The following is a 12,619-nucleotide window of genomic DNA, read 5'->3' on the forward strand; positions in this document are numbered from 1 at the left end:
TTTTAATTGGCAGACAAGAAGATATAAATGGCAGCATCCAACAGTAACAGTGGCTATTGTTCTGACAAAGTGAGTTAGTTTCACACACCCACAAAACATTACCCATTTCTCGTGCTTTCTTTGTGCTGCTCGGCATATTATTATTGTATATCTTATACATCTACAACTAAAGACTTTTCACATGTCAAATCCTGAACACAGCTTATGTGTTTAGAAAAAACAGACACTCGAAGGAGCTACATTCTTAGCAGTGTTTTAAGCTTCCACGTTAAAAAAAATAAATGAAAGAATGGGCATAATAAGACATCAGCAACTTCAATGCATCCAAGTGTGGTCTCTTCAGACATTTCTTTGATTAAAACAGTTCAGCTCTTCCTTTCCCCTCAAGCTTCTTGTGCTCTAGGTTCAAACTTGTCTAGTTACTGGCCTATCTACCTTCGGCTATGTCTAAACTACAAGCTAGGGCTGTGCATACTTGAGCTAGCGTAAGTACAAACAGCAGCGTAGACATGGTAGCAGTGAGTACAAACTCACCTGAAACCAGTGAGTCTGCTCGAAGAGAGCATGTCAGAGTTACAATTTAAGGGCAGAAGAGATCACCAGATAATCTAGTCTGAACTCCTGCATATCACAGGCCACCAACATCATCCATCACCTACACACTAAACCCAAGACTGAGCATGGGAATCACACCCCTAGCTCGTATTGCAGACATAGCCTTAGATCAGCGGTTCTCAAATTGTGGATTGGGACCCCAAAGTGGGTGGCAACCCGGTTTTAATGGGGTCGCCAAGGCTGGCGTTAGACTTGCTTTCCACAGGGGTCTGTATGACAGCTAACAAAGGACAGTGGTGTACTGGGAAACAAAGTGCATGATAGTGAGCACTCACTATGAAATCAAAACTAGAGATTCGCACATTTCTGTGCTACCAGTTCATCTAACTATCCAAACTCCTCCCCAATACCAGTGGCTGATATCAGGTTGTACAATAATAAATGAGCAGTACTAATTAACTGGATGGAAAGGAGGGAGTGGGATGTTGTTTAATGGGCATCCACACTAAAAACTAGAGTGTTTTGGAGCTACTTTCAAAACAATATAGGGTTTGAATTTTCCCGCTATCACAAAAGAAGAAGAAATATTTGCCATAGAAAAGGAATGTATGATAGACATAGGTACTGGGACAGCTCAACGTAGCATAACGATCTAGCTGAAAATATTTCTAATGGACCCAACACAACATACACTGTAGCTACCCTTCCTGTGGGCAGCTTGATGGCTGAATGTTCTAAGAACACACTTTCACTGGGATGCTGAACATACCTACTTCACCAAGCTGTGGGGAGGCTAAGCTAATGTTTGTACAGTGCTTTGAAACAGTGCGAAGTATTACTTACAGGTGTGTGCTCATTTCAATGGACTACGCCAGTGCAACAAGTACACTGGAGGTCCCACAATGAAGAGGTTCAAAATCAGGGACTGAACCTATTTTAAGCTGGAGCCCTTTGAAATGTCATCAGAATGGGGTGTCCAGAGCTCTCCCTGAGACACTGAATCAGCCTCACTGGCAGCAGCACGTCATCTGGGTCTGAAGGGAGGACTGCTTCACCCCTAATGGATTTCCTAATTCCTGGGGCAGATATTTGGTAACAGAGCTGCAAGATCAGGTCTTGAGACTTGAATTTCTGAGTGGGGAGGAAAGGAGAGGGACTTTCACTGACCTCTATTTGGTTCTGTTGCGACGTGTTTATATCCCATATTGTTGGCACATGGTTCAGGCTGTCAGCAGGCAGGAAGTCCTGAGCATCAGCAATGTCGGAGAGGGAGTCTGCGGGGGATGAGAAGAGGGAGTTGTTGGAGAGCTCATCGAGGTATGAAGAATCCTGAAATGGAAAGAAAAGCCCTTGGTTACAGGAGATGATAACAAGGTGCCTCAAGGGTTCTGTCTTGTACTCACGTGCACAGACTGAGTTTAATTTCATAATATTAAATGGACAGCTTTGTTACATCTATGCTCCATGGTGCTTAGAAATGAACTGGTAAACCAAGACAGCTACTCAGAACAGCTGGGTTAAAATCTATAATCCCAGTTTCTTGACACAGTAGGAAAAAGTGCTGGTGCAATGTACAGGAACCCAAGTCAGACTATTTGGAAACACTTTTAGCTTGTGACTCTCCAAGTGCAAATCAGTATGAGAGAGGATCAAAGGACAGGACAGCACCAGTCACTCTGATCTTCATATTTAATTAAAAAAACCTGAGCACTAGTGAAAGGTGCCAGATCTAAAGTCCTCTACGTATCCACAAAACAGGTACAGCATAGATAGCAACAGCACTAACTATTCTCCCATCCCAACATGATGCTACCTATCACTTACTATTATTTGTATTACAATAGCACCTAGAGGCCCCAGCCAAGATCAGAACTCCATCATGCCAGGTGCTGCACCAAAATTTAGCAAGAGACAGTCCTGCCACAAAAAGCTTACAGTCTAAGCAGACAAGTCAGTCAAAGGGAGGATTATCAGCCCCATTTTACAGCTGGGGAACTGAGGCCCAGAATGATGAAGTGACTTGCCAAGGTCACGCAGGGAGCCTGTAGCAGAACTGAGAATAGAACTCAGGTCTCCTGAGTCCCAGTCCAGGGCCTTGACCACAAGGCCACCCCTTCCTCAAACTGGACAAAAAGGGAGCACCTTTCAGTTAAGGGGTCACTCTCCATCCTTAATCATTCCTTGGTGTCTCTGCTGAGACTGCCCACAATAGCTCTACTTTGCGCCAGTCCAGTTATGATGGTTTGGAGCATGTGAACGCCTCGTAACTAAGAACTGGAATGAGCCCCACCCCATGCCATTTACAATCCCCTCTACTTCTCCATCCAGCTCCTTATTTGGTTGTATGATCTCCAAATAGGCATGACAACCAAAAGCCAAGAATGCAGGTCTAAACAGAGAGTCTATTGGGAAACTTGCGCAGAACTCTACCCCCGCCCAGCACAATGCCCGACTCTACCCATTGACTTCATTCACTCTCGCCATTAAGTCTCTCTGTAAAACACGGAGGGAAAGGTCAGCCTTCTGTTTACCTTACAGCAATTTATCTTAAAGTGCCGTGCTATGCCGTCCAGTGCTCAGGTGGAGAAGTATTAGTGTGCTGCAGGTATTGCAGGATGGACCAATAGGTCCTTCCGTCTCTACCATGAGGAGTCTGCCAATATAAACAGCTTGCTATTTCTTGTGAGAGGGGTGAAATTTGTAGACATGAAGACAATTTAGGCCCTTTGCTGCTGCTAGGACAGATAACCAAATGTCTGTGGTGGCACCCCAGTATGGCTGCCAACAGGCCTCTGATACGAGCAGTCTTTGCACTTCTTTTCCAGTTAAAGGCCTGTTTTCTACTGATCTAGCTGCAGAATAGGAAGACAGCCAAAGGATTTTAAAGTCCTCGCCCTGACTCAGAAAGCTGTCTGGAACTGTATCCCTGATGATGCCACAGCACGACTGGTTGCTAAGCTCCGTGACTTTATCCTCACGCACAATTATTTCAAATTTGGTGACCATATATATCTCCAGACCAGGGGCACCGCGATGGGCACCCACATAGCCCCACAATATGCCAACATTTTTATGGCTGACCTGGAACAACACTTCCTCAGCTCTCGTCCACTCACGCCCCTTCTCTACCTACGCTACATTGATGACATCTTCATCATCTGGACCCATGGGAAGGAAACCCTGGAAGAACACCACCACGATTTCAATAGCTTCCACCCCACCATCAACCTCAGCCTGGACCAATCTACACGGGAGGTCCACTTCCTGGACACCACGGTGCAAATAAGTGATGGTCACGTTAACACCACCCTGTACCGAAAACCCACCGACCGCTATGTCTACTTTCATGCCTCCAGCTTCCATCCCGGACACACCACACGATCCATTGTCTACAGCCACGCACGGAGGTACAACCCCATTTGCTCCAACTCCTCAGACAGAGACCAACACCTACAAGATCTTCATCAAGCATTCTCAAAACTACGATACTCACACGAGGAAATAAGGAAACAGATCAACAGAGTCAGACGTGTACCCAGAAGCCTCCTGCTGCAAGACAAGCCCAAGAAAGAAACCAACAGAACTCCACTGGCCATCACATACAGTCCTCGGCTAAAACCTCTCCAACGCATCATCAGTGATCTACAAACCATCCTGGACAACGATCCCTCACTTTCACAGGCCTTGGGAGGCAGGCCAGTCCTCGCCCACAGACAACCCGCCAACCTGAAGCATATTCTCACCAGCCAACTACACACCACACCATAGTAACTCTAACTCAGGAACCAATCCATGCAACAAACCTCGATGCCAACTCTGCTCACATATCTACACCAGAGACACCATCACAGGACCTAACCAGATCAGCCACACCACCACTGGTTCATTCACCTGCACGTCCACCAATATAACATACGCCATCATGTGCCAGCAATGCCCCTCTGCTATGTACATCGGCCAAACTGGACAGTCCCTATGTAAAAGGATAAATGGACACAAATCAGATATTAGGAAAGGCAATATACAAAAACCTGTAGGAGAACACTTCAACCTCCCTGGACACACAAGAGCAGATTTAAAGGTAGCCATCCTGCAGCAAAAAAAACTTCAGGACCAGACTTAAAAGAGAAACTGCTGAGCTTCAGTTCATTTGCAAATTTGACACCATCAGCTCAGGATTAAACAAAGACTGTGAATGGCTCACCAACGACAAAAGCAGTTTCTCCTCCCTTGGTGTTCACACCTCAACTGCTAGAAGAGGGCCTCATCCTCCCTGATTGAACTAACCTCATTATCCCTAGCCTGATCCTTGCTTGCATATTTATACCTGCCTCTGGAAATTTCCACTACATGCATCCGACGAAGTGGGTATTCACCCATGAAAGCTTAGGCTCCAATACGTCTGTTAGTCTATAAGGTGCCCCAGGACTCTTTGCTGAATTCCCTTGGGTTGTTCCTGAGGGTTTCTGGCCAAAAGCTAGGGAAGACTCCCTTCTGGTTGCTATTTTGCAGTATTTAAAACCAGCAGGACTTGTCCTTTCATTCCCGTCCCAGCTAATGTCTGATATGGCTCCCTGTAGCTACACTGGAGCTGTAGGTGTGGTAGCCAGCAGCTGACATGTGGAGCCCAGTACACAAAGTAAAAGAGGCTGTGGGAACGGTGAGTACACTGGGGATTACTGAAGCATTGACGGGGTACAGGCTGACTAACGGACATGGGAGTAGCGCTTACACGGCACTTTTAGACAGGTACTCCCATCCTCCCCGTGAGGGATCAATGCTTGTGTGAATGCATCGCTCTTACCAGTCTTCCCCCCCAACGAGGGAAGCTCAGGCGCCCATTTAGGGTTCTAGCTCTTAACAGTCCTGTGGCTGTGTTTTGGGTCACCCAGCACCAGGCGTTTTCAAAAACTGAATTCAACATTTGGGTTTGTCATGTTGGAATTAAACAGTCTCCAGAAACAAGAGTCACACTACAGGGTAATGACAGGGAAAGTATCTGGGTAAGTACCACCACTGATATCCTCCTCCTTGACCAGACGCAGTGTCAACGTGTCCATTCAGAGAGACTCCATACCACAAGAATTGGCCTCCAGCTGTGCCTGACATACAGAAGTGCTCTGGGCCTGCCAGCTCTGCTCCTAACAGAATGAGAGCTAGCTGAACAATACAAGGCGCTGTCACCCCAGTCCACGCACACAAAGCTAAAGGAGCACAAGGCCAGGTTCAAAGACTACTCCCAGTCTCCCCAACAACAGCAAAACGCCCCCCTTCCTGTAATCTAATATAGGGCTTAACTAAAGAATTGCAGGACAGTCAATGTCGTACTGAAGCTAGAGTTATTCATACAATTAAGATATTTTTAAATTAATCTCCCAGCTCTCAAGATCTGTGTCACCTTCAACTATCCCACCTAATTCCAATCCCCTGCAATGACACCAGCTGAGCAACTCAACTTTCCATGCTGCCGAAATGTGTCAAGTCACCTCACTGCTTTTCCTCTTTCCCAACTCTCACTTCCAAGAACAAATCCCACTGGAGTGTAATGGTCCCTGCTGCCTGGGACCACCCTCAAAATCTAGCCTCCTGTACTAGATCTGCAACCCTGGAAAGAGCAAAGATATGGGCCATGTAGAATTTAATTTATGGAAGCGAAACCCCCCAGTGCAACAATTGTTCTGTTCACTCAGAGGTACAAAAACAAGTGTGAGAGAATTCTTCTTGATATAATCAGTTCCAAGTATATAACACATCAGGGCCTATTCAATGAATGAAAGAGTGAGGGCTGGATAGAGCCTCTCAGTAGTAGCTCTCACAGGAAAACTGCACTCCTTTCAGTTGGCTCAGTGATTTTGCAGAAGTTACTCACAGAACACCAGCTAAAAAGGCAGTAGTTGTGCTTCCCTGTATGTCTACAGAGCACTTAGCACATCTGGGAGCTACGGTAATACAGGTAAGTGAGGGGAGAGATTTTTCTCCTAGAACTTCTCAGTCCAGAAATCCATAGCTATAGCGGTGGGGTCTGTCATTGTTCTGTCCACGTGACGTAGAACAGCCACAGCTAAAATGTCCAGTCCTGAGACAAGGCTGTGCTAGTTTCAGTAATTCTTTAAAAGATCCTGAATGCGAATACAGAGGAGCCCAACCCAGGACTGGTCATTTCAGGAGAATCACTTGGTATTTGACTGTCAGGAGAAAAGCAGACACCTGCTTCTGCTCATCTTTCATAGCGCAGGGGTTGTTTGCAAGTTACTGAGTGGCATGCCAGAGTGTGAATCTGTTAGTCTCTAATTTGTTAGTCTCTAAGGTGCCACAAGTCCTCCTTTTCTTTAGGCCAGAGTGTGAATCTGTAGCACAGCAGCTTGCCTCGCAGTGATATCCTGTGTGGACACTACTACAGCACAGGTTTCAGAGTAGCAGCCGTGTTAGTCTGTATTCGCAAAAAGAAAAGGAGGACTTGTGGCACCTTAGAGACTAACCAATTTATTTGAGCATAAGCTATTTTCCACAGTATGCATCCGATGAAGTGAGCTGTAGCTCACGAAAGCTTATGCTCAAATAAATTGGTTAGTCTCTAAGGTGCCACAAGTACTCCTTTTCTTTTTACTACAGCACAGTGAAAGTTCCCTATTGCTTCAAAGTGCAGTTTGCTAAGCTGTGCTCCAGGACTTTCACTGAAGTGTAGCAGTGTCCACACAGGATGTTACTGCACAGCAAGCTGGTGCGCTGCAGATTCATACCCTGGCTTGCCTCGCATTCATTTGTTGTGTAGATGAGCCCTCAGCCGAGGCAAGGAGGTGCAATAAAGAGTTCATGTTCACATTACACAATGTGAGAACACGATCAACATTGTAACCCTGGTTTGGAATCTGGGAAATAGACAGGGATTTGCTGAAAGCCGCAGAGCTAAATGATAAGCATCTGTATTTGTGTTCTCAGAGGGAGAGTGGGCATGGCGGAGACCTCACCTCGAATGAGAAAGGGCAAAAAGGACACACGCCGTAGGGCACTGGATGTAAGAACTATTTAGTTTACACAGTGGTTCTCCAATATTTTTACTGTGGAGACCCCTTCATAGCCCCTCTCACAGATGGATCCACCTCAGTGCTTAATTCAACACTTTTCAATCCGAGGACCACTGCCGGTTCCCAATCTACAGCGTGAGAACAACTACAGCGTGGTCTCAAGGCATGAGCACGGGGCTAGGAGTCAGTAGGTCTTGGCTGTGCTGCTTACTCATTGTTTAACCTTGGATAAGTCACTTCAACTTTGTCTCCACTTCCTCATCTGTAAAATATGGATACTGCTACGTATCTCCTGCCTCCCATCTCCCAGAGGTGATCTGAGAATTAGTTAATATCCATGCAGTGCTTTGAGCATAAGTATTAGTTTAATATAGGTAACAAAAATATCAGTGTAATTTACAGGTCTCGTGCAGCACCCCCCATGCTGCATCAACCCCCCGCCCTCCAGGCCAGCTCCCAAGCCACTACTGTCTGCATTCCAGGGCTCCAGGAAAACTCAATTCTTCTACAACTCCCCCAAGAGCCAAGCTAAACTCCTCTTCTTCTAGGCTTCTCAGAACTGTCTCTCTTCCCTGATCCTCTCACACTGTAGCTCTTGAGGGCAGGGACTATTTTTATTTTTGTCTGAGATAGCGCTAAGCACAGGGTAAACACTTCAGAGGTACACTCATACCCGGCAATGGGCTTTGGATCAGGCCCATACTAAACAGGAACACATCACTTCTTGTTTCTTGCTCAGACTCTGAAGTGCAGCTCCTGCCCCGTAGCAACCTACTGACCAAAAATGACTTATCAGAGAAGTTAGCAATGGAGACAGAGTCTGGTCCCTTCCCTTGTTCCACCAAGTGCAGGACTGTTCTCGGTCCCTAAAGAATACTCTCCAAGGGCTAGTCTAACAGTCTTGTTTTAAATGCCATATGATGAGGCTTACTATATTAGATGATCAAAATGAATCACAAGAAGAAAAGAAATACACAGTAAAGTACAATTTACAAGAGTAAAAGTGTCCCTGGGAGCCAGCTCTTATTGGCTAGTGAATAACCATCCTGAATATGACTGTCTTAGTCACTTAGCGAGGGTATAAGTGAGCAGTGATAGCAGAGGACTTTATTTTATATCACAAAAACTGAGAAATGCCAAGGAACTCTAGGAAACGTCCTCAATCTTCAGAGCAAAAGCCCTACTCATAGTAATCACACCGGGAACTTGCCTGAGCAAGCGGGACACGACAGCAAACACCACGGTCACATGCCAGCAACAGCCAGGGCCAAGGAGCCATCCCAGCTAGGTGAGTTTTATTAATTTGTTTTTCCTCTGGAAGGGGATCAGCTCAGGAGCAAATGTTTGCAAACACATGTGGCAGAAGTGGAGGAAGAAGGAAGTGGCAGCAAGGGCACAGGAGAGTGGCAGCTATGAAGGCAGATAGAGTAGCCATTGTCCATTAGCCCTGAGGGAGCAGAGTGACAGGTGGGCACTCACCATGCGATCTGCTGAACGCTTACCCTGCAGTACGGCAAACACCCAGACACGAGTGAGCTCATTAGGTCTTCTTGACGCGAACCCCCTTTGCCCAGCCTCTCGCGACTAACCTATCCAACTCTTTGCTTGTCACTTTGGGCTGAGACAGGGAATAGGAAATTAACTCCAATGTCAGACATATTAGTGTTGAAAATGACCTCTTGACTCATGCTAGATTTCTGCCCCAGGGGGCTCACAATGTAATTCAGGCAGATGGAATACGCCAGTTTGTTTAAATGCAAACGGACCCATACACTTAATTTGTGCGCCTTCAGTATCAGCAATTCCACAACCAGCCTTGGCAGGTTATTCCATTGTCTCATAGGGAGCTCCAGGAACTATTTTAGTTTCCAGGGACAGAAAGCAAAGGAAAGGACACGAGTTAATTAAGGCTATGTCCACACAGTGCACCTTACAACGGCACGGCTGTGCCGCTGCAGCCGCACCGTTATAAGGTGCACTGTGTGGCCTCTCTTTATCGCCAGGAGGGAGCTCTCCCGGTGACAAAATAAAACCACCTCCAATGAAAGGCGGTAGTTTTGTCACCAGGAGCGCGGCTCCCGCCAATGAAGCGCTGTCCACACCGGTGCTTATCGTCGTTAAAACTTTTGTGGTTCCGGGCTGTGCGGTTTTTTCACACCCCTGAGCTATAAACATTTTAACATCAAAAGTGCTAGTATAGACTTGCCCTCAGCCAACAGCTTGTGAAAAGCAGAGAAGGAGGGTCAGAGTTTAAACACCATGAAGTGTCCCCTTCTGCAATGTGACTGTTCTAAATGGGATACATCTAGCACCCCCCATAAAAGGGCGTTATCACCTGGTAATGAGAGGGAGTTTAATCTATGCTGGCTACAGGGAGGTCTTTAGTAGAAAGGTGTCAAATCCTGGATAAGCAGCTGGGAAAAACGGGAAACAAGACTGGGCGGTGGGGTGGGAGGGGACCAGGACACAGATGGTTAAATTAACAGTGGAGGGTAGGGAAGTCAGAGCAATAGAGGTGCAGCAAGGACTCAGAAGAGGAGTAGGTTCCAAGCTTCTGTGACACAAGATCCCTGATTTGGAAAGAGTGTTGTTTGCTGTGCTGCCTTTTGCCCCTCTGGAAATGGGTAGCACCTGAGCACTGTAAATCCTTTTGTTGGTGAAGTGGCTTAACACCCTACAGTGACCACCTGGACAAGGTGTTCTGGAGCGATCAACCCATTTAATCCTCCAGGTACTTGTTTTGTTCTGCTCCAGGCTGACTAGTAGTAGTTAGCACCTCCCATCAGAGTAGATAGAAACTTAGAGATAGTTATTTTCCACTTTACAGAAAGAGAAACTGAAGCGGATGGAATTCTTAGGGCTTATCTAATGCAGGCAAATTGTGCTGGAATAAGATAGTCTGTGAACTTAAAAGCACCACAGCTATTCCAGAATAACTCCCCATGTGGACAGGAATTTATTCAGGAATAAGAGTGTCCTTTTCTGGTTTAGTTTAATCCACTTCCACAGTCTGAACTGCAAATTCTGGATGAGCCCGTTATGAGTAGACCTTTCGGCAGGAGGTTATAAGGGAGAGAGGCAGGACTACGTGTCCCTGATCTCTACATTGTGGCATTACAAGCTCATCAGCTCATTCTGGGCAAGCACAGAGAATGTCTGTTTCAGAATTTAATTTCTGAATCCACTGCCTCCTGGCACAGATTTTTCCCAGTTTTTCCTATAGCAATGACAGGACGACGGAAATGGAAACAAAAGCATTTAAGTCTTTTCTGGTGAAAATAAAGTTCAGAACTAACAGTTCTGCAAGTTACACAAGAAGTGGGAGTTTATAGGAGTGCATTATAAAATGGTCAGTTAAAGGGCAACCCCCTTATAGCAGGTTAACCATTTAATAGAGTTTTACAACGGGTGAACAGTAAGTCAATGGGGAAATATAGCTATGCAGATGCTGGCGATATCATCTCTCCAACGTGTTCTATATTTACAACAAAGCTCAAATAGGTACAATTCACTGTTTTATTTATGTTCATGAAGTGCTTTGAGCACCTCAGTTCAAAACGAGCTGTGAAAAGATGATTTAGCAACAGGCTCGTTACCTGACTGCCTTCTGATTATTTAAGATTCCCAGTTCGGCTGTGGAAGGTATTAATGATGTACTGCATTCTGGCTAGCTTCTGACACTTTCCTAAAATGGATAAGTTATCGAAAGCAAGAATTGATTCACTCTTGAGAAAGTGATCAGAGGGAACAAGTGTAAAAGAAATATAGTTACACTTCTTTCTCCTCGCCACTAGAGCTCCGGTTTCTACTTCGGTCAAAGCAAATGTTTATTAAAATAAACGAAAGAACAGGTGAAATCTAACTATAGAAAGTGTGTGCACCTAAAAATATTTTATGACCATAAACCCATTGGTATGAATGGTTTATTTATTGGTAATCCCTCCCCATAGACAGAGGAAACACACTTCTTTTGCACAACCGTAGTCAGTTCCTCTACACTAAGACAGGACAACACCTGTTCCATTTGGTCTTTTAAAATAATAATAATAAAAAAACAGCACAACACAAAAGCTGAAAAGCCAGTCAGCTACCATTCCGTTTCTAAAGAACGGAGTAAGCAAACTGGGTTTCAGATTACTTTTTCATTTCTCCTTCTAATTTACTGAGCTGCAACTTGCCGGTGCAGTTAAGAGGAAGTTTTCTAGCCATGAAAATCAAAGTCCTTCCAACCATAATGCTATAAACTCACAGTCCTGGTTTGATTGGCAAGTGCTTCTCTGCCCTTCTGTATAAATTCTCTGAATTCGGAATAAAACTCTTGAATGCCTTTAGGGTTAAAAAAACATAGATTAATCTTCCACACTCCTTCCCTTCCTCAAAGTTTCAGAATTCTGACTGGTTAGGAGTGATCCGTGTGTTTTGAATATTTTAGCATAATACAGAGTGCAGCTTAAAAATAGTAACCCTTTCCTTATCCCCTTACATCAAGAATTGTGGCTCTGAAATTCTATCTATGTATAAACAGGCACACATCCACAATAGCAGCTAAAAGATACCTATCCTATGAACAGAACGCAAACTATCAAGTGAAAAGAGGTAAATGTTACCTTGTAGAGAGATGAGACCTTTAGCCAAAATTGCATTTGGGACATTTTAAAACCGCATTCAACTCGTTACAAGAAGAGAACTCAGGCAAAACAATGAGCCGTGCTTTTTCAGTACATAACGGAGAAAGATCCTCATTCATGACAGCAGCAGCGGCAGCAGCCAGAGAAAGATCTCATGAAGGTTTAAAGAAATGTTACACGCCAAAGGAAGGAGTGAAAATGGTGGAAAAAAAGCCAGTCCATACAGTGCGGCTGTCCTAAGCCTGTAGAAATTTGCATACAGTGTTTAGTCATGAAGCAGAGTGCTCTTACTTCCTCTAAGTATGGGAGCTGACTTTCAGGAAATGATGCCTGCTTGGTAAGTCAGTGAAATTACTGGCAGTGCGATGAGAATTACTGTATGTGGTGTAATTCAACCACAGATACACTGTA

At 45.1% G+C, this 12,619-nt stretch overlaps 1 protein-coding gene across 1 annotated transcript in view; it reads right to left on the reverse strand.

Annotated features, from left to right (window-relative positions):
• The window catches only part of SBNO2 (strawberry notch homolog 2), a 107,180-nt gene that overhangs the window by 33,579 nt on the left and 60,982 nt on the right, over window positions 1-12,619 (reverse strand). The window contains exon 5 of the mRNA XM_074939333.1: window positions 1,723-1,884. Coding sequence (XP_074795434.1) covers window positions 1,723-1,884 — 162 coding nt within the window. The remainder of the gene's footprint in view (window positions 1-1,722; window positions 1,885-12,619) is intronic.

Source organism: Natator depressus, chromosome 25 (assembly GCF_965152275.1).
Source record: "Natator depressus isolate rNatDep1 chromosome 25, rNatDep2.hap1, whole genome shotgun sequence".
In the NCBI taxonomy this organism is placed as follows: Eukaryota; Metazoa; Chordata; order Testudines; family Cheloniidae; genus Natator; species Natator depressus.